Raw genomic sequence first — 27288 nt, 5'->3', positions numbered from 1 at the left:
GGCGCCACTGCACTCCAGCCTGTACGGCAGTCACTCTGTCTCAAAAAATAAATAAATAAATAAATAATGTATATGTATAATGTATTTATCATCAGTGAACTGAACACTTAACAGTGGTAAAGATGGTAAATTATATTTTTGACCTCAATTAAAAATATTAAAAAATAAATTAAAATAGATCTTTCCATGAAAAAGTAAAAAAAAAAAAAAAAAAAAATTCCCGGTGGAGATGATGATGCTAAAAAAAAGTGAATTATACAAAGCAGCAGTGTATCTACCCTTCCATCTAAGTGGCTTGTTTCTGTGTCCCATGTTATTATTATACACTGTATATTATATAGTATATATTATGCACTATACATTAATATATCCTATATAATTGTATATTATGTATAATATATACTATGCAGTATATAATAATGTAGGACATTATGGACATTATACCATATATTTATATTATACTATATATATTATACTATACACATAATACTATATATGTAGTATAATGACCATATATAATGTAATGTCCAAAATGTCCCACATTACTAAAAATGGGAACGCTTCTGAGCTCCTGTTGCATGCCCAGCCTCCTTTTTCTCTTGTCGCTCAGGCTGGAGTGCAATGGTGCGATCTTGGCTCACTACAACCCCTGCCTCCCAGGTTCAAGTGATTCTCCTGTCTCAGCCTCCCGAGTAGCTGGGATTACAGGCATGTACCACTATGCGCAGCAAATTTTTGTATTTTCAGTAGACATGGGGTTTTGCCATGTTGGCCAGGCTGGTGTTGAACTCCTGACCTCAGGTGATGTGCCCGCCTCAGCCTCCCAAAGTGCGGGGATTACAGGCATGAGCCGCCGTGCCCGGCCCCAATCTCCTTTTTCTAGCACACTTCCTTCTGCCTTCAGAGCTCTGTCCCTTTCACCTCTGTGTCTCCTAACTACTGAAGTCAATTGGTCATATTTGCAGACTGATAGGTTATAATTAAATTAGAACTCATTCACACCAAAGCCCTCCCTGGGATTAAACCAGCATTTTCTATGCAGTGATCATCATTCTATCCCCGTTTTCCATTCTTGTCATATTTTCAGCATCACCTGTCTCCAAACTCTTGTCAAATATTTGCAGCTGCTCACTAGAAGCAACCACCAGGGTATCAGTCAGACACCTGTCCTCAGTGTGGCCAAACTGCTCCTCCCTCCAAGACAGCCTGCAGTCCCTCCTGAACTGTGTGTTGTTAATGCTGTCACATAAACTACAGTGTTCTCTCCTCTCCTCTTATCTCCTCTCTCCTCTCCTCTCTTCTCTTCTCCTCTCCTCTCCTCTCCTCTCCTCTCTCCTCTCCTCTCCTGTCCTTTTCTATCCTTTCCTTCTCTTTTCTTTTCTTGTCTTGTCTTTACTTTTACTTTTATTTTACTTTCATTTTTACTTTTACTGTACTTCTTTCTTAGGTTTTACCATGTTGGCCAAGCTGGTCTCAAACTCCTGACCTCAAGTGATCCACCCGCCTCAGCCTCCCAAAATGCTGGGATTACAGGCGTGAGCCGCTGTGCCCGGCCCTCCAGCGTTGTCTTTCAAATCGTCCCTCTCCCAGACTCTGACATCTGAGCTCTCCCTGAGCACCATCCACTCTCTCTCTGAAAAGTCTCTCAAGCCCTTCTTTCCATAGTGTCCTCTGCCACCATGCTGGCTTAGCTCTGAGCTCATCATCTTCCCCTCAGACTCTGTGACAGCTTCTTATCTCTTGTTACTCCAGCAGTAGCCGCCCTGATGCCTGAGCTCTTAGTCTAAAAATCTCACCCTTAAAAACATATATTTTAAAACCACTGGGAGCTCCCTGTGGCCTACATGAAAGGGTCACACACTTTAAAAAGAGAAGTCCAGAGTATAAATATTTTAGTGTTTGTGGGCCACACAGTTCCTATCACAATTATTCCATCCTGCTGGTGTAGCACAAAATCAGGAGATAATAGACAACCGGTGGAGACATATAGAAACAAATGAGCATGGTTGTGTTCCGATAAAACTTTATTTGTGAAAAAAGGTGGTGAGCTAGGCTTGGCTACAGGCCATCCTTTGCCAACCCCTGGCCTGCAGGGTGGAGCCCAGATGACTCTGAAGGCCTGTTGCAATACTGCCTGTCTTAGTCTGTTTTGCATTGCTATAAAGGAATACCTGAAGCTAGATACTTTATATAGAAAAGAGGCTTATTTGGCTCATGATTTTGCAGCCTGTATAAGAAGCATGGCACCAGCAATTGCTCGAGTGCTGGTGAGGACCTCAGGATGCTTCCACCCATGGAGAAAGGCAAAGGGGAGCCAGTGTATGCAAAGATCCCATAGTAAGAGAGGAAGCAAGAGAGAGAGAGGGAGGTGCCAGGTTCTTTTAACCAACTCTTGCAGGAACTAATTGAGGACTCATGCGACCCCTCCCGCTCCTCCCAGAGATGGTATTGATCTATTCATGAAGGATCTGCCCCCGTGGCTCACAGGCCTCCTATTAGGCTCCACTTCCAACAGTGGAGATCAAATTTCAACAGTGGAAACATCCAAAGTATAGCATCACCCTAGTGCAATTCTCCACTCTCATTTCTCAGTGTTTCCGGTTTCTCCACCCACCAGGCAGCCAGAATTGTAGACATGCTCGTGTCTTGCCGCATTTTCCCACCCCTGCCCGTTTGCCCTTCTCTTGATAGACTTGAGATTTAAAAGATTCAAGCATAACCCCAACAACCCTTCCTCAGAGTTGTCCCTTCCACATGACTTCCGTGGGATTTTGTGCAGACTTGGATTATAGCACTTGTCATTCTTGCTTATGAACATCTGGTCACCTCTCTGTCTCTTCAACTGTAATACAGATTTCTTGCAGCCTGGAAAGTTTCTTTTGCTACTTATCTATCCTAGCACAGCAACTGACATATAACTAAATAGCAACTCTTTGCAGAATGAATGGCTTATTAATCATCTGTAATTATTCATTTTTTACCTTTCTTCGAGAAGGTGAAAACCCCTTCTAAATCTCTTTGTCATAGGCTCAGTCTCTGCCCAATTTCTTTCTTTGCATAAATAACTCTAGTTTTATATCTTACATTTTCTGGTGCATTTCCATTGCTTTTAAATAATTGTCTTGCCTAGCCTTGCTGAACCGCATCTTTCTCCAGTCTTGCAATGTCTCAGTGCCATGTATCCTCACAAAGCATCTTCTTTGTTAGTAGAGCCATCACTTCATGCAGTGAAGACCCACAATCTTCCTGAAGATATATTTCTGTGGAGAACAAGCAGCTTTTGCATCGTGCACGTACTGAGATAGGAAAAACTGTTGTCTTCATTACCAGTGTGAGGTGGCAAATTAGTACTGTAAATTTCACCTGATTCTTCAAAGCCAAACATCAGCCAGCTAATATCGATGCTGGCTGCTGTCTGGACTTTATCTGTTGCCTGAGAAATGAGTCTGCGCCCCGCGGTAGCTGTGCTTTTGCCGTTGTTCCTGCCTGGAATGGGCTGTGTCATTAGGAAGCATCGTGGAGCTGAGGCCTGATTGTCAGAGGGCGCTAGGTCTCAATGCAGACATTTTTTTTTTTTTTTTTAAAGAAAAAAGAAAGCCTGGCACAGTGGCTCGTGCCTGTTATCCCAGCACTTTGGGAGGCTGAGGCAGGTGGATCACCTGAGGTCAGGAGTTCGAGACCAGCCTGGCTGACATAGTGAAACCCCGTCTCTACTGAAACTACAAAAATTAGCCATGATGGTGGTGAGTGTCTGTAATCTCAGCTACTCATGAGGCTGAGGCAGGAAAATCACTTGAACCAGGGAGGCAGAGGTTGCAGTGAGCCGAGCTCATGCCACTGCACTCCAGCCTGGGTGACACAGCGAGATCATATCTCCAACAAAAAAAGAAAGAAAGAAAGAAAGAAAAAAGAGTTACCAGCTCATGCCTGTAATCCCAGCGCTTTGGGAGGCTGAGGCAGAAGGATTGCTTGAGGCTGGGAGTTCAAGACCAGCCTGGGCAATACAGTGAGACCCTGTCTCTACAAAAAAATTAAAAATAAAAAATTAGTCAAGCATAGTGGTGTGTACTCAAGAGGCCAAGGCAGGAAGATCCCTTGAGTCCAGGAGCTCAAGGCTGCGGTGAGCTATCATGGCACCACTGCACTTCAGCCTGGGCAACAGAGCAAGACTGTCTCAGGAAAAAAAAAAAAAAAAAGTTCCCAGCATAATGAGAAGTAAATCTCTTGGGCTGAATAACAGGATTATTTCTTTCCAAGTCCTTGCTTGGCTCAAGATTCTCTGCTTTCCTTTAGGGAGGAGGGGCTCAGATCCCTGTGGGAACGCCGACTTCGATTCTGGCGACTCCATATGCGTGTGGAGACTGGAGTCCTTCTTTGAGATGATGCGTCTTGCCACGTGTCCTTTCATACAGCACACAATGACAGTTGGACGGGTTCCTATCACCATTGCAGACAGCACTTCTGTGGCCCACAAAGACGTCTTGGAGGTGGCTAAAATTGGCATACTACTGTCTAACGTGCACGTGTTGCATGAGATGGAGGAGTAAAATTTAATTAAAGACCAAAGATACAGCATGCTCACGTAGCCCTGAAGCACCAGAGACTTTGGCCCAAAGAAAAGGAGTACGTTTCAGTGAAAAGCACGCAACATTACTGGCTGTTCTTGAAAACTTGATCTGTGGTCCCCAGTTCCCAAGGATGGGAAAGTGGCCAAAGCCCACTCAATGCTGGGAGCCGTCCTCCTAGAGCCAGAGGGATCCTGCCTGTTCCAATGTGTCCGCGGGTTTTATGGGCATATTTTTCACACCCTGTTCTGCTATTAAAAATAAAATGAGGCACACATCACATGTCTCTCCCAGACTGCAAGACCCATTTCCTTCTAATAAGCCTCTGGTTCGCCTGGGCTTTCCTTACCCTAGAAACATTAAATCTCTAGAGGTGCCTATTATGGATTTCTAGTTTTGTATTTTTTTTCCTCTTTCTGCTATTTTGAAAAAAAAAAAAAAAAGTTAGTGAGGTTTGTCTGCTTCTGCAGACAGACAGACAGACACACACACACACGCACACAGACACACACACGAGTTCTCTACCTGGGAGCCAGGAGCTCCCTATGCAAATAGAGAATAAAGAAGGACAGATTTGTCTTACTTACCTGCATGCCACAGAAAATAGAAGCCTGAGCTGATGTGTGGCCTGCCCTGTCCTGGGCTTGGTTGGAAGAGGCCAGCCTTGCTCCAGACTACAGAGTAAGCCGTAGGCATTCAAGGCTTCAAAGGAGCAGGTCCCTTTAGCGGAGGGAAGTTCTGGAGTGACCTCCATCTATAGTGTGACTTGCTAAATCCAGTAGCCCCAAAGGTGGGGCAACCTGGAAGTCCAAAGGCTCAGCTGTCCAGGTCCTCATTTCCAGGCCATGTTCTCAAACACCACCAGCTAGGGCCCGGTGGGGTGTCGTCCAGTGTAAGGATGTAGGTTGATGTTCACCCGTAAGGTCTAGGGCATACAGGGAGACCGCAGGAGCAAGGCCTGCCAATGAAAGGAACCCACCCTGTCCAGCCATATCAGCAGCCCAGCGAGTTCAGGATTGAGTCAGAAGGAAAGGGAAGGGGAGATGCCTTGGGAAGGAGCGGTCCAGAGAACTAAGAGCAAGGCTAACTTACAACTGGCTATCCAGTGACTGTAGCCGCAGACCTTGCCATCCTCTGACATTTCCTACTGTTGTCTCGTATGTCCTGGCTCCCATGTAAAACCCTGCTATAGGGGCTGGAAGGAGATCAGACCTAGCCCAATTTTTCTGATGGGGAAATTGAGGCTGAGGGGGAAGCCTGCACCAGCTTGAAGGGCAGCGCTGGTGCTGGCTGCCTCATGGGCTGACTCTCACTTTGGGAGGCCTGGTCTCTGCATCTTCCCATCCTTGGCAATTGGGATCCGAGCTCAGGCCACATGAGGCTATGTCCTCCACTCCAGTGTCCTTGAGCACAGTGCGCCATGACCTCAAACTGAGCAGTGGCTCCAAGCTCCTTCCAGACCCGTCGAGACTTGGTAGGAAAACATATGGCTGTTCTAGGTCACCTTGAGCATATTTCATTGATGGGAAAAGCTCAAAATGCAGACAAATGCCTTGATTCAGAATTTGGGTTGGACTAAAATTTGTTTCTATACCATTGATGGAAAGAAAGGGGAGGAGGTGTTGAATAGCAGATTAATAGGGTATGTAAGAGAACACAGGCTTCCTGTTCTTCGCTTAACCACTTTAACGATGTCCACAGATTCATAGAAAGAAGGGCTGGAGGACCTGGGGGATCCTTGCAGCCAGCACAGCTCATTTTACGCATGAACAAACTGAGGCCTCCAGGGTTTGGCCGCAGACCTAATTAGCTAATACGCCTGGCTGGAAGCCTAGGGTCCTGGTGCACAGGCTGGTCTCCTCTCTGCTGGAGCCCACAGTTCATCACAGAAAGAATTCAACATGCTGCATTAGTATTGATAATGAATTTACTACTAATATATGATTCTTATCCATTCAGACTCATCATCCGTTGAACAGCTATCTGTCTAGCGCCTCCTACAGTGTGGGCAGGGAACGCATTAAGATGAAAGAAGGGTAGGAGGTGCTTACTGCTCAGAAAAGAAGCCAACTGTAGTATTTCTAGATGGAGTATGCCGGATGTCACAAGAAAGGAATGAATGACCTGCTGTGAACAGTCAGCAGAAAGGGAGATAACTTGGCTATGGTGAGCAAAGACAGTTTTGTGGAATCCATGACCCCTGCTTTGGTGTTTGGCAGTGGGCAAGTCCATGAAAACTTACTCCCAAAGTCCGAGGAAGCTGAGAGGCTGAAGAAAGAGGCTGGCATGTCTAGCTTCTCAGAAAGAAACATTTAATAGGGACTTACCCTATGCCTGTGTCTTGCGGGTTGGTGAGACAAGATGGTGGATCCCCCTGGCCTATCACCTACCAGACCCAGGACTTACATACCATAGGGAAGGAATGTGTAGGACAATTGTAGGGAGAGGCAGGAGTCTGCCTAAGGGCAGGATGTATGGTAAGTACACGGTCTTACACAAGGAACCGTAGATAAAATAGAAAAGGCATTCCCAGAATTAGAGTTTATCAGAAGTCAACAGGGCAGATTAGCATCCAAGATGGAGTCACTTTAGCATCCACACTTGACCTTGAAGGATGGATATAATTTTGGGCAAGGAAAGAAAAAGGGAAGATGTTTCGGGCAAAAACACTGGAAGCAATAGTGTGGCAATCTGAAAAGCAGCCTCCAAAGATTTCAAATCCTAATCTCTGAGATTTATAAATGTTACCTTACAGAAAAGTCTTTGAAGATGTGATGAAGTTAAGAATCTTGAGATGGGGAGATTATCTTGGATTATCTGAGTGGTCCCTAAAAGCAAACACAAGTGTCCTTATAAGAGCAGGGCAGAGGGAGATTTATAGACAGAAGAGGAGAAGGTGGAGATTGGAGTGATGGGGCTACAAGCCAAGGAATGCTGGAGCCTCTGGCAGCTGGAAGAGACAAATAGATTTTCCCTTAGAGCCTTCACGGGGAGCACAGCTCTGCTGACATCAGGATTGTGATCTAATGTTGCTGATTTTGGAATTCTGGCCTCCAGACTATGAAAGAATAGATTTCTGTTGTCTTAAGTCACCAAGTTTGTGGTAATGACCATGCCAGGGCATGGCGAGATATTCAGTGAGGTAATAAGTAAATGAGTCAGAGTCAAGGGGCTTGTATGCATTTGAAGAGCGATAGAAAGTTTCTGCATGCATCTTACCATCCTGAGTGGAGTCAGGCTGAGTGGGAGAACCCCAATGCCTGGTGGATCATTTTTATTTCTCAGTATTTATTAATACTGTGCTTCTCACATGATAGAAAGTCAATACTAGTTGCGTGGCATGGTGAATAATGACAGCTGACATGTCTGGGCTTGCACTTCGTTTATTGATGAAAAGTCAAAGCTGCTCTAGGTCTGGTGTGCTCAGAAACAATTAATGAACCTTTCATCTTCACACTGTGACCTCCAGTTCCTTGTGTTGTACATCCAATCCAGGACTGACAGCTGCAGTGGCTCTGGAGAAGGGGACTTTGGGTGGAATTTAGAGCAACTCTGGTTTAGGGGAAGAGGAGGGGAGATTGTCTGCCAGGTGAAACAGCCCTTACTGACAGCAGAGTCGAGTTCTCTGCTAGCCCAGGGACAAAGTGATTAAAGGCCTCTTTTGAGTTTTCATGATGCTCTTATTGATCTGAGGTTGTTTATAGCTACAAAACACCTGTAAATTAGGAGAATGAGATACAAACAGCAGGATACTTAACCCTTCTCCTCCTATGAGGCTGAAAGAGCTTTCTGCACAGCTCCTACAGCTGCAGGGATCTGAAATATGCCTGCAGAGGGGAACTGCATTCTCCTTTCCTCCTGAGGACTGCAGTTAAGAGGCAGCTTTCTCCTCACAGCTGAAACCAAATCCTCACCTTTGCTCAGAAAGTGTCCTTGGTTAACATGATTCTCTGCTGGGACCACCATCTAATCGTGTGCCTCCTACAGAGTTGGAGGATGCTCAGGTCCAGCTGTCTCCTTTCTTCCTTCCTCCCCTCCCCCATTTCCTATCCCCCTCCTCCCCTCCCCCTCCTCCCCTCCCCCATCTCCTCTCCCCCTCCTCCCCTCCCCCCTCCCCCTCCTCCCCTTCCCCCTCCTCCCCTCCCCCTCCCCTCCCCTCCTTCCTTCCTTCCCTACTTCCTTCCTTCCTTTTCATTTTCTTTTTTTTCTTTCTTTCTTTTTCTTTTTCTTTCTTTTCTTTTTCTTTCTTTTCTTCCTTTCCTCCTTTCTTTTTCTTTTTTCCTTCTTTTGTCTGACTGCCTTCCTTCCGTCCCTCCTCCCTCCCTTTCTTTTTCTTTCTTCTTTCCTTTTTCCTTCCTTCCTTCCTCCTTACTTCCCTCCTTCCTCCCTCCCTCCCTTGCTTTCTTCCTTCCTTTCTCCCTCCCTTCTTCCCTTTTTCCCCCTCCCTCCATTCCTTTCTTTTCCTTTCTCTTTTTTCCTCCCTCCATTCTTCTCTTCCACTCTCCCTTCCACCTTTCTCTTTTTCTCTCTCCCTTTCTCCCTTTCCTTTTCTTTCTCTTCTTTCTCATTTTCTCTTCTCCTCTCCTCCCTTCCATTTCCTTTTTTCTCTTTCCTTTTTCTTTTCTTTGTTTCTTTTCTTATGTTCTTCTTCTGTCTTCCCTTTTATCTGATTAAAGAGTTTTAACAAATCACTGTTTGTAAAGCAGTTAGGAGTTCTCGGTAGACAATCACCAATGACTGCAGTGCAATAAAGCCAACCATGTGACCACTGGACTTTCTTTGCTTTTCCATTGTAGAAATCCGAGAGGCCTTTCGGGTTCTGGACCGGGATGGGAACGGCTTCATCTCCAAGCAGGAGCTGGGCATGGCCATGCGCTCTTTGGGGTACATGCCAAGTGAGGTGGAGCTGGCCATCATCATGCAGCGCTTGGACATGGACGGTAAGACCCGTACAAGCAGCTTCTCCCCTGAGACGTGCCCTGGTCTCATCAGTGAGACGTCGGATTTATGCAGGGCCTCGCACTTTTAATTCCAAAGACTCGGTTTACATTTGAGAAACAGAAACCTGGACTAGAACAGGCTTTTTTGGTAACTTTCCATAGAGTTCTAGGGCCCTGTAGAGATTGTTTTAGGGCCACTATAGGATGGGGCAAGGAAAGAAGCCTGGCTGGTGGAGCAGTTATAGCACCTTCTTATTTCCCTTCTCCTCCTTCTCCTCCCCTCCCCCCTCCCCATCCCTCTCCCCCTCCCCATCTTCCTCTCCCTCCCCATTCCTCCTCCCTCCTCCCCTTCCTCCTCCTCCTTCTTCTTCCTCTTCCTCTTCTTCTTCTTCTTCTCCCTCCCCCTCTTCTTCCTCCTCCTCTTCTAAATAACAGCTTTATTGAGATAGAATTCACACACTCTAATATTCACACATTTAAAGTGTACAATTCAGGGGTGCTTAGTGGATGCACAGGGTTTTTTTTTTTGTTTGTGTCCTCTTTCTTTATTGGATGCTTTGTAGATGTCACGCAGATCTAAAAGTTACATTGTTGAGGAATTATTTAAAAACTGGTCTTGGTCCAGAGCTCCAAGCTAGAAGCAAAAAGGAATGGAGATGGCGGGATCTTCCTCCAACATCACCAAAACCCCTCAAACAAGAATCCTAAGCTCCTGCATGGGCTAGAGCCTGGGCTTGGGCTCTTGGGCTAATCCTCAGTGTTTCTGGCTGCATCACAGGCAGGAAAAGTTCACCAGCAACAGGCTGCAGGGAACAGCCAGTAAAGTCCAGACATGGACAAATGTAACTGGAAGGAGGATATGAAACAGACAGGTAACTGTCCCGCTGTAGTTAAGAGTGCAGCTAACGCAGGTGGAGGGGCAGGGGAGGGGCCGTGGGAGCAGTGCTGCCGCACTGCGGGAGTGTAGTCCTAGTGTAGCCAGAGGAGAGTCACAGCTTTGTAAAACCAATGCCACAACGGATTTTAGTTGGAAGCCATTATCCTCAGCAAACTAACACAGGTACAGAAAGCCAAGCACCACATGTTCTCACCTTTTTTCTTTTCTCATGACAAGTCTATTTTAACATTTTTATCTTATTTTAATTTAATTTTTATTTTTAATTGTATTTTATTTATTTATTTATTTTTGAGATGGAGTCTCGCTCTGTCGCCCAGGCTGGATTGCAGTGACACAGTCTCGACTCACTGCAACCTCCACCTCCCGGGTTCAAGCGATTCTCCTGCCTCAGCCTCCAGAGTAGCTGGGACTACAGGTGCCCGCCACCACAACTGACTAATTTTTGTGTTTTTAGTAGAGATGGAGTTTCACCATGTTGGCCAGGATGGTCTTGATCTCCTGATCTCACCTTGGCCTCCCAAAGTGCTGGGATTACAGGTGTGAGCCAGCGTGCCTGGCCTAAATTGTATATTATTTTAGGTTCCAAGATACCTGTGCTTTTCCTCACTTATAAGTGGGAGTTGAATGATGAGAACATAGTGGGGAACAACACACACTGGGGCCTGTTGGGGGTGGGGAGGGAGAGCATCAGGAAGAATAGCTAATGGGTGCTGGGCTTAATACCAAGGTGATGGGTTGATCTGTGCAGCAAACCACCACAGCACACGTTTACCTATGTAACAAACCTGCACATCCTGCACACAGACCCCGGAACTTAAAATAAAAGTTGAAGGAAAATAAAATAACACCTTCATCACTCCAAAAAGGATTCTCACGTCTCTTAGCCATCACCTCCCAATCCCCCTGTCCCCGCAAGCCCTAGGCAACCACTTCTCTATGTTGTCCGAGAGACTGGTCAGTGGGAAGCAGCTGTTGGTCTCCAGACAGAGGTCCTAACCCAAGACCAGAGGGCTCACATGTTGTGCGTCCTTATGGTGAGCTGGGGATTCCCATGTACCAGCTTCGACTTGAGGTGTTCTCTGTTGGCCAGGATGTCTCCAGGCCAGTCAGTGTCTCTGCTTCCCACAGACCCGCATTTCCTGTGCAACCTGGAAAACAAATCCTAGACTTAATCCTGGGCCAGTCACTGTCCCCATTCCTGCCCAGCAGACTGATGGAAGGGGCTTCTAGGAAGAAAACTGCATTATCTTCCCGCCCTACCCCGCACGCCGATGTCTGCAGACTGCCTCCTTGCCTCTAAGTTCTTTGGGATGGTCTGTCCCAAGGACACCATAACCCGCAGGCTTTGGAGCCTTCTGAGCTGGAGCTACTGTGTCATTCCCATTGTCACGTCCTTCGGTCTGGACGTTCCCATTGTCCAGATCTGTTCAGAGGCTTCCCTCTTAGCCTCCTTTTTTTTTTTTTCTTTTTTACCCAACTTCCATCTTCTCCAAAGCTTCCGAGAAATGACCTGCAGCTTATTCTCTGATGACTGTGGCAGTCCCCTATCTAGTCCACACCCTTCTTAGTAGAATCATGTTTTTGGATTGAAGGATCTTGGGACCAGTAGCAAAAGCACCCTGTTTTCTACCCAACTCTCTGCCCCATTTGGCTCAGTAATCCCAAGTTGGTTAATATCTCCAAGTAGCTACTGAAGACATGAAGTGTTTCAGTTAAGGCTTTCAAAGTAGCCCCATAGGCAGAGCCATAAGATCTGGTCCTCGCCACCTGTGTCTACACCCTGAGCCCCTTGTCTTAATTCAGTAAGCAAGTACTATGCCCCTTCATACGCCATGACTGCTCCACCCAACCACCTAGACACTCTCTGCTGTGCCTCACACCCGGCCAGGACCTCACTTGGTGAATGAGTCCAAAGTCAGAACTGACTGGCTTCATACCACCCTCAAACTCATTGATGGCGTCTGCCAGGGCATCGATGGTCTCAATATCCAGGTGATTGGTGGGCTCATCCAGGAGGAGCATGTAGGGGTTCTGCCAGGCCAGCCAGGCCAGGCTAGATGCACAGATTTGTGCAACACATGCCACAGTCGATTTTAGAACATTTTCATTGCTCCAAAAAGAAACCTTGCATCTCACTTTTTTTTTTTTTTTTGACGGAGTCTCACTCTGTCACCAGGCTGGAGTGCAGTGGCGCCATCTCTGCTCACTGCAACCTGCGCCTCCCGGGTTTAAGCGGTTCTCCTGCCTCAGCCTCCTGGGTAGCTGGGACTACAGGCACCTACCACCACACCCAGCTAATTTTTGTATTTTTAGTAGAGATGGGGTTTCACCATGGTGGCCAGGATGGTCTCGATCTCTTGACAATGTGATCCGCCCGCCTTGGCCTCCCAAAGTGCTGGAATTACAGGTGTGAGCCACTGCATCCGGACAAAACCTTGCACCTCTTAGCCGTCACCTCTCAATCCCTGTATTTCCCCAAGCCCTACGCAAGCACTTCTCTACTTTCCGTCTCTGTGGTTGCTTCTGCTGGACATTTTCTATAAATGGAATCATGTAATTTGCCTTCCTTTGTGAGTAGCTTCTCGCACTTACTATAGTGTTTCCAAGGTTCACCTGTGTGGTAGCATTTATCATGACTTCATTTCTTTTGATGGCCATATTCCTATTCCACTGTATGAACAAAACAGCTTGTTTTATGTCTGTTTTCTATTTACTGAGTTTCCGCATACAACCTCGCTGGAAAAAATAGAACCTTGTAGTGTTTCTTTAATTTGTGACAGAGTCTCACTCTGTCTTATGCCCAGGCTGGAATTCAGTGGCATGATCTTGGCTCACTGCAACCTCCATCTCCCAGATTGAAGCGATTCTCCTGCCTCAGCCTCCTGAGTAGCTGGGGTTACAGACGTGCGCTGCCATGCCTGGCTAATTTTTGTATTTTAGTAGAGATGGGGTTTCACCATGTTGGCCAGGCTGGTCTCGAATTCCTGAGCTCAAGTGATCCACCCGCCTCAGCCTCCCAAAGTGCTGGGATTACAGGTGTGAGCCATCGCACCCAGCCCTCATAATGTTTAAAAAGCTCTGAGAAATGGGCTGGGCACAGTGGCTCACACCTGTATCCTAGCACTTTGGGAGGCCGAGGCGGGCAGATCACCTGAGGTCGGGAGTTCAAGACCAGCCTGATCAACATAGAGAAACCCTGTCTCTAACAAAAATACAAAATTAGCCGGGCATGGTGGCACATGTCTGTAATCCCAGCTACTCAGGAGGCTGAGGCAGGAGAATCCCTTGAACCCAGGAGGCGGAGGTTGCGGTGAGCCGAGATTGTGCCATTGTACTCCAACCTGGGTGACAGAGCAAAACTCCATCTCAAAAATAAAGTAAAATAAAATAAAATAAGCTTTGAAAAATGACTAGATTTGATCATCTTTAAGGTTCTTCCCTACTCTAGAACCCTAAGTTTTATCCCAAACCAGCTAGATCTTGCCTTAGATAAAGGTCTAGGAAGGAGGCCTCTTTGTTTTGTTTTGTTAACACACACCGTTCCCCTCTGAAAAGCAGCTTAATTCTAGGCATTGGGCACCAGAGGATTGGGCTTTTGGCATCCCTGGGTTGAGCATGAGATATACACCAAGAAGCAAGGACAGAGGAGATGGGCAGGAAGTCTCTTTGGAAGAACAGACCAAGGTTATGATAAGGAGATGTTTGCTCGGCCTGCAGGCTAGTTGCAAGAGCATGGTTCTCGCCTGTTATCTTGCTGGACTTGTTGGGAGGATGATAATAAGGGTGACCATATGGTGAATGGACCCTAGGGCCAACCGCCAAGTGCAGCTGTAGACATTTATTTTCTGGTTCAGGATAGAGATGTTTTATCCAGGGTATTCAGTTGTATGAGTGGTTCCCAGCTTGTTCTCCCAATTCTGATTGCTGGTGACTCACCATGTCTTTGTAGGCCTGATTCGACCTTGCTTTATATTTTAGAGATATTTCTGAAAAGCTGGAGCAAAGCACACCTTTTCCAGCAAGATCTTACTTCCAGTGACTTCCATCATTATCTCAGAGATACATTTAGAGGAAAACAAGTTTCCTCCTTAAAATGAGAAAAGTCTTAACCTGTACCTCTGTTTCTGGAACTAAGAAGGCTTTGGGTCTTTGATTCTGCTCACACAACTCTTGTAATAAAACCTAGTCAATCGCACCTGTAATCGGAGGCTGAGGCGGGCAGATCATCTGAGGTCAGGAGTTCAAGACCAGCCTCACCGACATGGTGAAATTCCGTCTCTACTAAAAATACAAAACAATTAGCCAGGTATGGTTGCACGTGCCTGTAATCTCAGCTACTCAGGAGGCTAAGGCACGAGAATCGCTTGAACCCAGGAGGCAGAGATTGCAGTGAGCTGAGATTGCGCCACTACACTCCAGCCTGGGCGACAAGGCAAGACCCCGTCTAAAGAAACAAACGAACAAACAAAAATCCTAGTCAAATCGACTAAATGTGAATGGAATTAGCAATTAGCAACTTCTTTACACACAGGAAGGGCTTATTTTTCTTGTAGTGTTATTCCTAGTTATGTCTGGAAGTTATTCCTATAATTGTGGGAGAGTTATTCCTATAAGATTTAAGTATCTTGCTGGGTACCGTGGCTCACATTTTGTAATCCCAGCACTTTGGGAGGCCAAGGTAGGATGACTGCTTAAGGCCAGGAATTTGAGACCAGTCTGGGCAGCATAGTGAAAACCCGTCTCTGCAAAAATAGAAAAAAATAGCTGGGCATAGTGGTGCACATCCGTAATCCCAGCTAGCTGGGAGACTGAGGCAGGAGGATTGTTGAGGCTGATGCAGGAGGATTGCTAGAGCCTAGGAGTTCAAGACTGTGGTAAGCTATAATTACGCCACTGTACTCCCACCTGGGTAATAGAGCTAGACCCTTGTCTCTAAACAAACCCCAAAAACAAAAAAAATAAAAAAAGATTTAAGCGTCTTCAGCCCCAAGTTCATGCTTGTTTGTATATTCTTTCATTGGACCCCAGCTTGTGGGGAAATTTTTAGATTACTGCAAATTTTCCCTGATTTCATGAGAGCTTGGAGTCCCTTAGGGCTTTATGTGATGATATTGTTCAAAGAGCTCATCAGGGCTCAGGCATCTGGGATGCGATTTAAGAGACTTCAAGTTTCACCAATTTATTTGCAACTCATCATACTCAGCTACCAACGCTGAAAGCAGAACTTCTGAGCAAATCTCACAGCGGATTTCTATTCATTCCTTTAACAAAAACCCAAGTCATCAACTATTTCACGGTGACCCATCAGGTAAAAGTGCATTTATTTATTTTTGAAGCTCAGCTTCCTTGAAGTTTTGTTTTGTTGCCTACAAAAGATTTAGTACAAAATCCATGAAAATACGCAGCAGTGTAGGCTACAGGCATTGCCGCCACAAAATTTATACAATCCCTAAGTGTGAAAAGAGCTAAATGAAAAATGCCCAGTCTGAGGTTGAAGTGCATGTCTTGAAGGTATTTTGCCAATTTCACTTTGCCAATGAGTGAAACTTCTCAGGTACCAGGTTCTGGATATGGATGGAATGACTGCATTTAGTTGTCCTTCTCTTAGTGGGACCTTTTGAGCTGTTCTGTTAAGAAAAAAAAAAAAAAAATTAGGTTCTAATTATATCCTTCCTTCCTCGCTTCTGTAACTGGGAATCCTCCGGAGATTCGAGCCTACCTAATTAAGTTTCTCTTTGGTGTGGAACATGTGGAACGGCAGAGATTTTTATTAGGTTGGTGCAAAGTAATCGCACCAGCCTAGTATGTGGATGATGCCAAAAAAAAAAAAAAAAAAGAAAGAAAAAGAAAAAGGAGTGTTTGGGGCAAAGCTTAGGATTCTTTGCTATAGGATGATCATGCCTCCTGTTCTGTACACCCTGGTATTGGGCAGGCGGGATGGCAACGGTGCCTCTATCCATCCAGCTGGCTGTGATTAGAAGCAGGTCTGGCCCACACACCAATCTTTCTTTCTCTGGGGTCCCTGCCGCTTTGCCCGACAGTGAGGTCATACCTTCGGCACGAGGCCCGGCTGGAATTAGCCTGGGTTTGTCTGTGCAACCCAAGTTGACACATGAGGTTTTCATTAGGTGACTCCTTGGGAGGGGGGTGCCTTGCCGGCTGCACATGGAACAGTCATCTCCCTGGATTAGGGATCTCGCCTGGATTTCCTGGACACGGATCCAGCCAGACATTTCCAGGGGACAGAATGGAAGGCAGGCAGGAGGGTCTGGGATTGCTCACCTGGCCTGTAGCCAGTTTGCCCTCAGTGGTGGGACTGGCTGTGTGTGTATGTGTGTGTGTCTGTGTGTGCGTGTGCCTGCATGCACATGTGTGTGCCAAATGGGCTGAACTGCTCAGAGTTATTTTATTTTATTTTATTTTTTGTAGAGACAGGGTCTTGCTCTGTTGCCCAAGCTGGAGTGCAGCAGTATGCAGTAATTGCTCAGTGCAGCCTCAAACTCCTGGTTTCAAGCTATCCTCCCACGTCAGCCTCCCAAATGACTGGGACTACAGGCTGCCCCACCCAGCTAAGTTTTTTATTATTCTTTGCAGAGATGAAGTCTCACTCTGTTGCCCAGGTTGCTCTCAAGTTCCTGGCCTCAAGGGATCCTCCCGCCTTAGTGTCGCAAAGAGCCAGGATTACAGATGTGAGCCACTGGGCCCAGCCTGAACTATTCAGAGTTAAATACACAAAAAGCCCAAACTTCTGCCTAGTGCCTGGGGTCTCCTCTTTGGCTCGTCACTGCAAAAGTTATTTCTTGGAACTTTAACTCAGTTCTTTGTTCTCTTGTGGTCACTGTTCCATTTCTCTTCCATCAGCCTCTGCAGCTAAGGTGACTTTTACCAAGCACCAGTTGAGGACCAAGATCCGCCTTTCCTGGATGCCTATTTTTGGGGGCCAGGATCTCTCCATCAGCCCTGATTCTGGAAACCTGCAGTTCTTTTCCACCAGGCTCCTTGAGCCCTTTAAGCCCAATTCCCAAGGTGTCCTTTGCATGTCAGGGGTCAACTTTCTTCCTATGCATCATATTAGTTATGTATCATCCTTGGATTGGCTGACAAAATAGTCACTCAAAGCCCTGGCACGGTGGCTCATGCCTGTAATCCCAGCACTTTGTGAGGCCGAGGCAGGTGGATCACTTGAGGTCAGGAGTTTGAGACCAGCCTGGCCAATATGGTGAAACCCCGTCTCTACTAAAAATACAAAAATTAGCTGGGCGTGGTGGCGGGCTCCTGTAATCCCAGCTGCTCAGCTGGTTGAGGCGGGAGAATTGCTTGAACCTGGGAGTCAGAGGTTGCAGTGAGCCGAGATTATGCCATTGCACTCCAGCCAGGGTGTCCCGGCGAGACTGCCTCAAAAACAAAAAAAGAAAAAGAAAAACAAAAGTCACTCAAAAAATTGTCTCCAAAGCTGTATTCTGTTTATTTTATTTTTATTTTTATTGGTAGACACAGGGGGTCTCACTTTGTTGCCCAGGCTGTCTTGAACTTCCAGCTTCAGGTGATTCTCCTACGTCTGCTTCCCAAAGTGCTGGGATTATAGGCATGAGCCACCACACCCAGCCAAAGCTGAATTATAGAAGCAAGTTGAGAAAAATGGCTTCTTGAAGTCGCTGTGGGCTGGGCTACACCCTATGTGTTCGCCTTAGTTCTGTGATCCGCACAAGCAGCTGTTTGGCTGATCCCAGAGCTTCCTGCAACATTCACTGGGGAATAAAGGCTTGGTATCCTCAAGACCTAAGGGATGTCTTCAATTGATTTCTGCATTCTCAGTACTTTCAAAACCACACTACTGGGTCATCTGGAGTGAATCCAGCTAACTTTGCAAATGCTTTCCTGAAACAATCGAACCAGGAAACATTCTCAGCAGCGCAAGGGCCCTTGCACTAGCCCCGCTCACATTTCCTAATGCAATTCTCTCTTCTTCCAACCCGCGCCCGCCTCTACTCTGCGAGGAGAACAAAGGTCCTTCTTTCAAACAGTTGAAGATCTTGCCCTCTTCCTCCTTGATTTACCTTCTGTTCCTCAAAGATGTAGAATATCATGCAATTCTAGCATGTGTGTTGGAGTTTGGAAATTCATTCTCATTTCTCAACTTAGTTGTAATTTGTTTTCAAGGTTTGCCACTGCCTGGATAGGTGAATTTTATTCAGTTCAGTTAAATTTAAAAAGGATTTATTTCGGGCCCTTATGTGTGAACTTTCTTATTTTTATGGTTGGCAGGATTCACTCATGGTGTGTTTTGAGACAAACTGCTGAGCTGCCTAAGAACAAAATCATGGCCTGAGTCACATGAAAGATATTGGTGGTGTCCCCAATGTCAGCCCTCCTGTCCCCATCATCCCCTTTTCAATTGCCCATTCATTAAGAGTATTTATCCTGTGCTGATAAGTCACATTAATATGACTTTTCTGTTTTCATTTCCAATCTCGTAGAAGACAGAAAGGGTATATAGTATATATAATGCCAAGCAGTGCTCATTTCCATTTCACCTTCAGACATGTCAGTGTGCTGGTCAGAATGCTCCAGAACTTGCATTCGGTCTCTTTGGTGAGATAGAACACACACTTCTTTCCTGTGCGTGAGGCCAGAAGCTCACCCACAGACTGCAGGAAGTGGAACTACCTGGCGAAAGGGGAAAGCGGGTGGAGATTTTAGCCTAAAGCAGAGGTTCCCAAACCTGATTACACATCAGAAGCACATGGGGAGTGTGTTAAACCCAAAAACAGGGCCAGGTGCAGTGGCTTACGTCTGCAGTCCCAGCACTTTGAGAGGCCAGGAGTTCGAGACCAGCCTGGACAACACAGTGAGACTCCCGTTTCTACCAAAAGACACACACACACACCACACACACTCACACACACACACCACACAAAATAGCTGGGTGTGGTGACTTGCACCTAGGATCCCAGATACTTAGGAGGCTGAGGAAGGAGGATTGCTTGAGTCTGGGAGGTAGAGGCTGCAGTGAGATATGATTGTATCATTGTACTTCAGCCTGGGCAACAGCACAAGACTCTGTCTCTACAAAAGAAAAAAAAAATAAAACAGATTGATAGAATCAGAATCCCCAAGCGTAGAGCCCAGGAGCCTGTAGCCCACCCCCCCCCCCCCCGCTTTTTTTTTTTTTTTTTTGAGACAGAGTCTTGCTCTGTTGCCCAGATTGGAGTACAGTGGCACAATCTCTGCCCACTGTGCAACCTCTGTCTCCCCGGCTCAAGGGATTCTTGTGCCTCAGCCTCCCGAGTAGCTGGAATTGCATGTGCATGCCACCATGCCCAGCTAATTTTGGTATTTTTAGTAGAGACGAGGTTTCTCCATGTTGACCAGGTTGGCCTTGAACTCCTGGCCTCACGTGATCCTCCTGCTTGGCCTCCCAAAGTGCCGGGATTACGAGTAGCTGGAATTACAGGTGCACGCCACCATGCCTGGCTAATTTTTGTATTTTTAGTAGAGATGGGGTTTCTCCATATTGGTCAGCTTGGCCTTGAACTCCTGGCCTCAAGTGATCCTCCCGCCTCGGCCTCCCAAAGGACTGGGATTACAGGTGTGAGCCATCATGCCCGGCCATGAGCCTGATCCTTTAACATCACATCAGGTTATCGTGCAGCCATATGTCCATTGACACAATTGGGCGGGGGGGACCCTGGGTTAAAAGAAAACTCTTTGGCTACAGAGTAGTCATCGAGCTTGCGGATATTTGCATGAGCAAGAAGGTCTGTGTGGAAGGTAAATGTGAGGTGATAAGGAGTTTTTCCTTTGGGAACCTGATGAAGGAAGTAAAGTCCGTCCTTAGGGGTTCAGTCACCCCTGTCTGAATGCAGGTGGCCCTCAAAGTACTTGCATGTGCAGAGACCTGGTGTCCTCCCTCCTCCACGTGTGGTCTGAGGACAGTCAGAGTCAGCATCACCTGGAAGCATGTTTAAGATGCTCCATCTCAGGCCCTACCCCTGACTTGCTGAATCAGAATTTTTCTTTTGTCTGTCTATCTTTCTTTCTTTCTTTCTTTCTTTCTTTCTTTCTTTCTTTCTTTCTTTCTTTCTTTCTTTCTTTCTTTCTTTCTTTCTATCATCTATCTATCTTTTAGAGATAAGGTCTCTCTCTGTTGCCCAGGCTGGAATGCAGTGGTATCATCATAGCTCACTGCAGCCTTGTCTCCTGGGCTCAAGCCATCCTCCTCCCTCGTCACTGGTACTACAGGCGTGCGTCGTCACCACGCCTGGCTAATTTTTATTTTTTATTATTTGTAGCAATGAAGTTTTGCCATGTTGCCCAGGCTGGTGTAGAACTCCTGGCTTCAAGCAGTCTCCCACCTTGGCCTCCCTAAGTGCTGGGGTTACAGGCGTGAGTTACCATGCTTGGCCCAGAATTTTCCTTTTACCGAGATTCCCAGATGTTTCATATGCACATTGAAGTCGGAGATACCCTAGTCTGGGGCACACTTTGACAGATGGAAAGCAAACCCAATTATGTTTCCTTTTTTGAGGGTCTCTCTAGGGAGTGAAGCCCCTCCCTAGTCTCCTACAGGGAACTCAGTGCCTGGAGATTTGTACGTCTACGAATGACATAATTCACAAAGCCACTAGTGTTGGTGAAGAACAACTAAAGAAAAATGTCTCTGCAAATGCTTGCATTTGTGAATAAGCATAATTGGTATTAAACTCTTTTGTATTTCACTCTGTGTTAGTGAATTATGGCTTGTATGCTTTTGATCTTACTGTAGCAAGTTTTAACTGGATAATTAATGATAAATAACACTTATGTAATGCTCACCAGGACCCCAGTGATAACACTGGATAACAATAATACTAGCTAATGCATGCAGAGTTTTCATCATGGGCCAAAGACTGTTCTAAGCACTTGATTTATTAACTTACTTAACTATTATGATTCTCGTTTTGTGGATGAGAAAAATGAAGTACCGAGGTTTCTAGAAACTTGCACAGGTCATGCCACTAGTAAGAGCCATGTGACTCTAAGATCTTAACCAGATAGCTTTTAGATATAGTACTCTTTTTGTAATTTTAGTGGATATAGGTCACTGAGGGTGACAACAGGACATTGAAACTCTTAACTGAACACACACATACACACACACACACCCTTGAAATACCTTGGTATTTCAAACCTATATGTGAACGTTTTGGCTTCCAATTGCTTTCCAAAATAGTCTCTAGAAACATGGGGTTCTCATGAGGTTACCTTTGGTTGGGCAAAAGACCCTAGCCACTCCCCAAAATGTCCTTGTATGAGAGCAGAGGATGTGAATTGAAGACAGTCTTTAGGTTTCTCATTGTTTTGGTGAAGGGAGAATTCTTCAGACTTGCTTGGGACATGGAATGGTACTGGATGATCATGACATTTCCTCTCCAACGTTCCTATCTCCCTAAGCAAGTCCATCCTCTATAGCATGCCCAGAAAGGTATGCCATCTCCATCTTACTAACATTGACCATGTTGAATTCAAGTTTCAGCCGATGACTAACTAGACTGTTTGAGTCACTTCTAGCTATTCAAGCCAATATATTAAAAAAAAATTCTGGGCCAGGCATGGTGGCTCACACCTGTAATCCCAGCACTTTGGGATACTGAGGCGGGCGGATCACCTGAGGTCAGGAGTTCGAGACCAGCCTGACCAACATGGAGAAACCTCGTCTCTACTAAAAATACAAAATTAGCTGGGCATTGTGGTGTGTGCCAATAATCCCAGCTACTCGGGAGGCTGAGGCAGGAGAATCACTTGAACTCGGAAGGCAGAGGTTGCAGTGAGCCGAGATCGCGCCATTGCACTCCCGCCTGGGCTGCAAGAGTTAAAAAAAAAAAAAATTCTGGTATGTGCGCCTATTCCAATAAGAGCAGCCTCATCCAATTTTACAGTCTGTCTTCTTTGATTTAACACCTAGAGTTCATTGTTACACCTATTCCCCAGACGTAAGCTGATTGCAATTCTCTGTTCATTCACATCAGACCTAGAACGTTCCCTCTTGGGATATGCCAGTCTGATTCTAGCCATGGGCTTGGAGACAAGGAAACCTGGTAGGGGTAAACCTTGAAGAAATAGGCATCCCCTATCAAGGCAACTGCCTTAGCTGTGTTTATTACAGGTCTTCATGGTCTTCGAGTTGATCTTCTCTGAGCTGTAAGAGAGGACGTAAGGGAGACTTCGGGAATCAGTTTTCTAAACCCACCTAACAATTCCTGTTCTGAATCTCAGGTCCCACTCCTTTTCCATCGGGACCTGAAATTTCACATAAGAGATTTGATGAGTCTGTGATTTCAACCTATAATTCTACAGAGTGCACAGTTACATTTGGCATCTTCCCTGAAGGGTTATAAGAAATAAGAGATTATTTTAGGACCTCCATAGAAGCACGCTAGTTCTCTGTGACTTGAGCTGAGAGTCTAAAGGTCTGAGCTTGTTTGCTCTTACAAGGGTGTTCAGAAGCAGCCATCCCAGCTGGCAGTCCTGGTAGTCATCATCGTTACCATAAAGGTCAAACCTTGGAGCCACTTAGGTCTTCCAAAGCCTTACTTTCAATAATTATCGTATCCCAAGAAACCACAGATGACAGTTAATTAATCATAATGCTAATGCATGCGGTAGATACTCGTATCCCCTTTTCAGTGGGCAAGGAGGTCAGTGGTTAAAGGCAAGCAAACCAATCTCAGAATCTCACTTTGGAAGTTTGTTTTCTCCCTGGTACGAATGTACGGTGCCATCTTGAATGCAAAAACCATGCTGGATTCCTACAAGTGAGATTACTATGTGAAATATAGGAAGTTGCTAAAATTCTTCATGCTAAATAATATTTTCTTAGGCAATGTTTACCAAAAGGAATGTATGAGAATGCCTGTCTTAGAATGTTTTAACTAATATTGAGTATTATAATTATTAAAAATCACGAGTAACATGATGGTGAAAAGTGGCAATTCATTTTGCTTTAACTAGTATGTGAGAGGAACAATTTTTAAAATATATTGATTGGTTCTCCATTTTTTCCCCTTTGCAGGCTGCCTACTTTGTTTTCAGATCCGTTTCAGTAAGGATAGGCTAAGTTATGCTGCAGCAATAAATATACCCCCAAATAGCAGTGGCTTAAAACCACAAAATTAAAGCTGTCACTCAGACTGTGTGTTCACTGTGAGGTGGTTGGGTCTTTTCTCCATGTCATCCTCACTCAAGAGTTCTGGCAGAAAGACTCCAGCCTGTCTCTCCTTCCATGTTCGCTAAGGCAGGGGAAAGAGACCCAGGAATCACACAGTGATTCTTAAGGGTTTTGTCACTTCTATTCACATTTCACTGGTTAAAGCAAGTCACATGGCCATGACTAATATCAAAGGATGTTGAGGAGTACAACCCAACTCTATGCCCTGGAGGGAATGAACTGGAAATATTTGGTGAACAACACCAATGATAACTTTAGAATGTTAGGCTTCTCCTTTTTTTTTTTTTTTTTTTTTACTAGAATACCATATTCATTGCAAAAGTTTTATCGCAGGGCAAGTTCTTAGAAGTACCATGAAAAGGGGAGAAACACAATTATTATGGGAGACTTTACACATGCCTTTCCATTTGATCAAGTGGACAAAACGAAGTAACACAATTTGAATGACATGGAATGTGTGTGTATTAGTGTGTGTGTGTGTGTGTGTGTGTGAGAGAGAGATATAAATTTTATACCCTTAAAAAGAGAATAGCTTTCTTTTTAAGTGATTCTGGAACATTAAGTAAAACATGACTATGTATTAGGCTACAAAGGCAAACTAATTAAATCCCAAAGAACAAGTAATATAGGCACATTCTTTGACTACAATATAATAAACCAGAAATTAATAACACAAGTTTGAATAAGAATCCCACCCACTTGGAAATTTAAAAATTAAAAACCAAAAACCTTTCAATCTCATGAACAGATCCAAGCACTGATTCTTTGAAAAAGAAAAGAAACAAATTCACAAAGCATATTTAATTAAGAAGGAAAGCATTATCACTAAAATAAACTAGATGTGAAAAGTAAATATGGGAGATTTTTAAAAAGAATACTTGATACAGCTTCATATTAGTGCACTTAAATATCTACATGAAATGGAGATTTTTCTGGAAAAATGTAAATTATTGAAATTGGTTCAAGCTGAAGTCAATAGTCTAAATCAGAAGTTGCATACTTGCGGCCTACCAGCCAAATACAGCTCATAGCCATGTTATATTTGGCCTGTACACCATTTTATAAAGCAGAAAATCTCACATTAAAAATATACATTCCTCCTGTTAAAATATTGGAGAATTTGGCAAGACTAGACCTGCATTCCTTCATTGCAATAATTTGGTGAAGTTGAGTGGCCATCCCCTCTGGGTAGGGCATCTGCCACAGTCTCCATTATTCATTAGTGTTTTATGCCTGCCTACTCCCGTTTTGATGGACTGGCTTGGTCTCTATAGGCTTTGGAGTTTGCGACCCTACCTGTACCGACCAGCAATAAGGGCATATTTTACTATTCTATTTTCATTCCTCACTTCCCTTAATTATAGGGAATTAATTTTTCTAGTTTTTAATTTTTATTTATTATGGATATATATTAGTTATACATATTTGTGGGGTACATGTGATATTTTGATACAAGCATACGATGTGTGATGATCAAATCGGGGTAATTCAGGTATCCATCACCTAAAGCATTCATGATTTCTTCGTGTTAGGAACATAGCAGTTGCACACTTAGTTATTTTGAAATACGCAATAAATTACTGGGCTGTGTGTTTGTCTGTTTGAGACGGAGTCTCACTCTGTCGCCCAGGCTGGAGTGCAATGGCGAGATCTCAGCTCACTGCTACCTCTGCCTACTGGTTCCAGCGATTCTCCTGCCTCAGCCTCCCAAGTAGCAGGGATTACAGGTGTGCACCAGCAGGCCTGGCTAAGTTTTGTGTTTTTAGTCGAAATGGAGTCTCACCATGTTGGCCAGTCTGGTCTCAAATTCTGGACCTCAGGTAATCCGCCCACCTCTGCCTCCCAAAGTGCTGGGATTACAGGCATGAGCCACTACACCCGGCCAATAAATTACTGTTAATAATAATCACCTATTGTGCTCCTGATCACTAGGTCTCATTCCTTCTAAATAACTGTATTTTTGTACCCATTAACCGTCTCCTTTTATCCCCCACACCCACTACCCATCCCAGCCCCTGTAACCATCATTCTACTCTCTTTCTGCATGAGTTCAGTATGTTTTTTTAAGCTCCTGTAGATCAGTAAGAACATGTGATATTTTCTTTCCGCATCTGGCTTATTCCACTTAACGTAATGTCCTCCAGTTCAACCCATGTTGTTGTAAGTAAAAGCATTTCCTTCCTTTTATGGCTAATATTCCACTGCGTAAATGTGCCACATTTTAAAAATTCATTCATCCATTGATGGACACTTGGATAGATTCCATATCTTAGCTATTGTGAATAATGCTGTTGTAAACATGAAAGTGCAAATAAGGGAATTGATGTTTTTGTGGGTTTTTGTTGTGTATCTGTTACCATTTCTAGCTACTTCAATAGATTACTTATTTTATTTTAATTCTTTATTATTTAATAATTAAGGCAACTAGGATGGGAAATTGGACACTGAGAAAAGCCTCAGTGATATCTCTCAAATTTTGATAGATGGTTTTGATGTTTTCATTATAATGTTTTATTGTATTTTAAAATTGGGCTATAACCTCCTTCCTTCCTTCTCTTCCTTCTCTTCCTTCCTTCCCTTCCTTCTCTTCCTTCCTTCCCTTCCTTCCCTTCCTTCATTTCCTTCCCTTCCTTCCCTTCCTTCCCTTCCTTCTATCTCCTTTCTTTCTCTTTTCTTTTTTCTCTTTTCTTTTCTTTTCTTTTTGTTTCTTTTCTTTGTAAATTTTATAGAAAACTATCTTACAATTTAATTTCTGAGTCACTGGATTTTGAAGTTCCTAGTTTACATTTTAATTTTTTTGTTTCTTTTTTGGATGGAGCTCTGTCACCCAGGCTGGAGTGCAGTGGCGCAATGTCAGCTTACTGCAACCTTTGCCTCCCAGGTTCAAGCAATTCTTCTGCCTCAGTCTCCCAAGTAGCTGGGATTACAGGCACACACCACCACATCTGGCTAATTTTTGTATTTTTTTTTAGTAGACACGGGGTTTCACCATGTTGGCCGGGCTGGTCTCGAGCTCCTGTCCTCAAGCGATCTGCCCACCTCAGCCTCCCAAAGTGCTGGGATTACAGGCGTGAGCCAATTTTCTATTTTCATTGCATTGTGCAAAGTAAGTATAACCTGATATTTGCTAAGATTTTTCTCTGTAACCAAGAATAAGATGAACTTTTGTGAAGGTATTGGCTCTATGCTACAAGGCTTTTTGTATGTGCATAGAAGTTATCTTCACATTACCCATGTGCCCTGTAGCCCTATTTTTGGTTATTTTGTCCAAGATAAATTATTGTGATGTACTGATGCTATGTTACTTCCTGGATTTACTTCCAACGGTTTTTATTTTAATTTTCAGCGCTCTGCCCTCATAGTGGATTTCACCTTTCATCAGTGCAAATGTTCTTTAAATGCTTTTGAGTTATGCTTTTGAGTCCTGTTGATTTTTGCCACATAACCTTTTTGCTTGTGTTTGTATAACATTTATCATTATGTGCAGTGGTCACTGGGGCCATTCACAATTACGCAGTTTCTTCTCCTTCCAAGAATACGGTACACGATGCCTTACCTTTTTCTGTGATTTTGTTAGGGGTGAAACCTTTACCCAATATACATGATTGTGTTGTAATTTTTAATTATTCTGAGAGCCTTTTTATTGGTACACTTAGTCTTTTATATTTATTTCACATT

General features: G+C 44.6%; 1 protein-coding gene across 12 annotated transcripts in view; it reads left to right on the top strand.

The window, feature by feature from the left end:
- CALN1 (calneuron 1) overlaps window positions 1-27288 on the top strand; it is a 664605-nt gene that overhangs the window by 319463 nt on the left and 317854 nt on the right. For all 12 annotated transcript variants that reach the window (XM_045389750.2, XM_045389747.2, XM_045389749.2 and 9 more), the window contains one exon: window positions 9362-9505. In XM_045389750.2, coding sequence (XP_045245685.1) covers window positions 9362-9505 — 144 coding nt within the window. The remainder of the gene's footprint in view (window positions 1-9361; window positions 9506-27288) is intronic.

The sequence above is a fragment of the Macaca fascicularis genome, chromosome 3 (assembly GCF_037993035.2).
Source record: "Macaca fascicularis isolate 582-1 chromosome 3, T2T-MFA8v1.1".
Lineage (NCBI taxonomy): Eukaryota > Metazoa > Chordata > Mammalia > Primates > Cercopithecidae > Macaca > Macaca fascicularis.
Note: the sequence above shows the minus strand (reverse complement) of the source record. Positions and strands in the feature narration are given on the sequence as shown.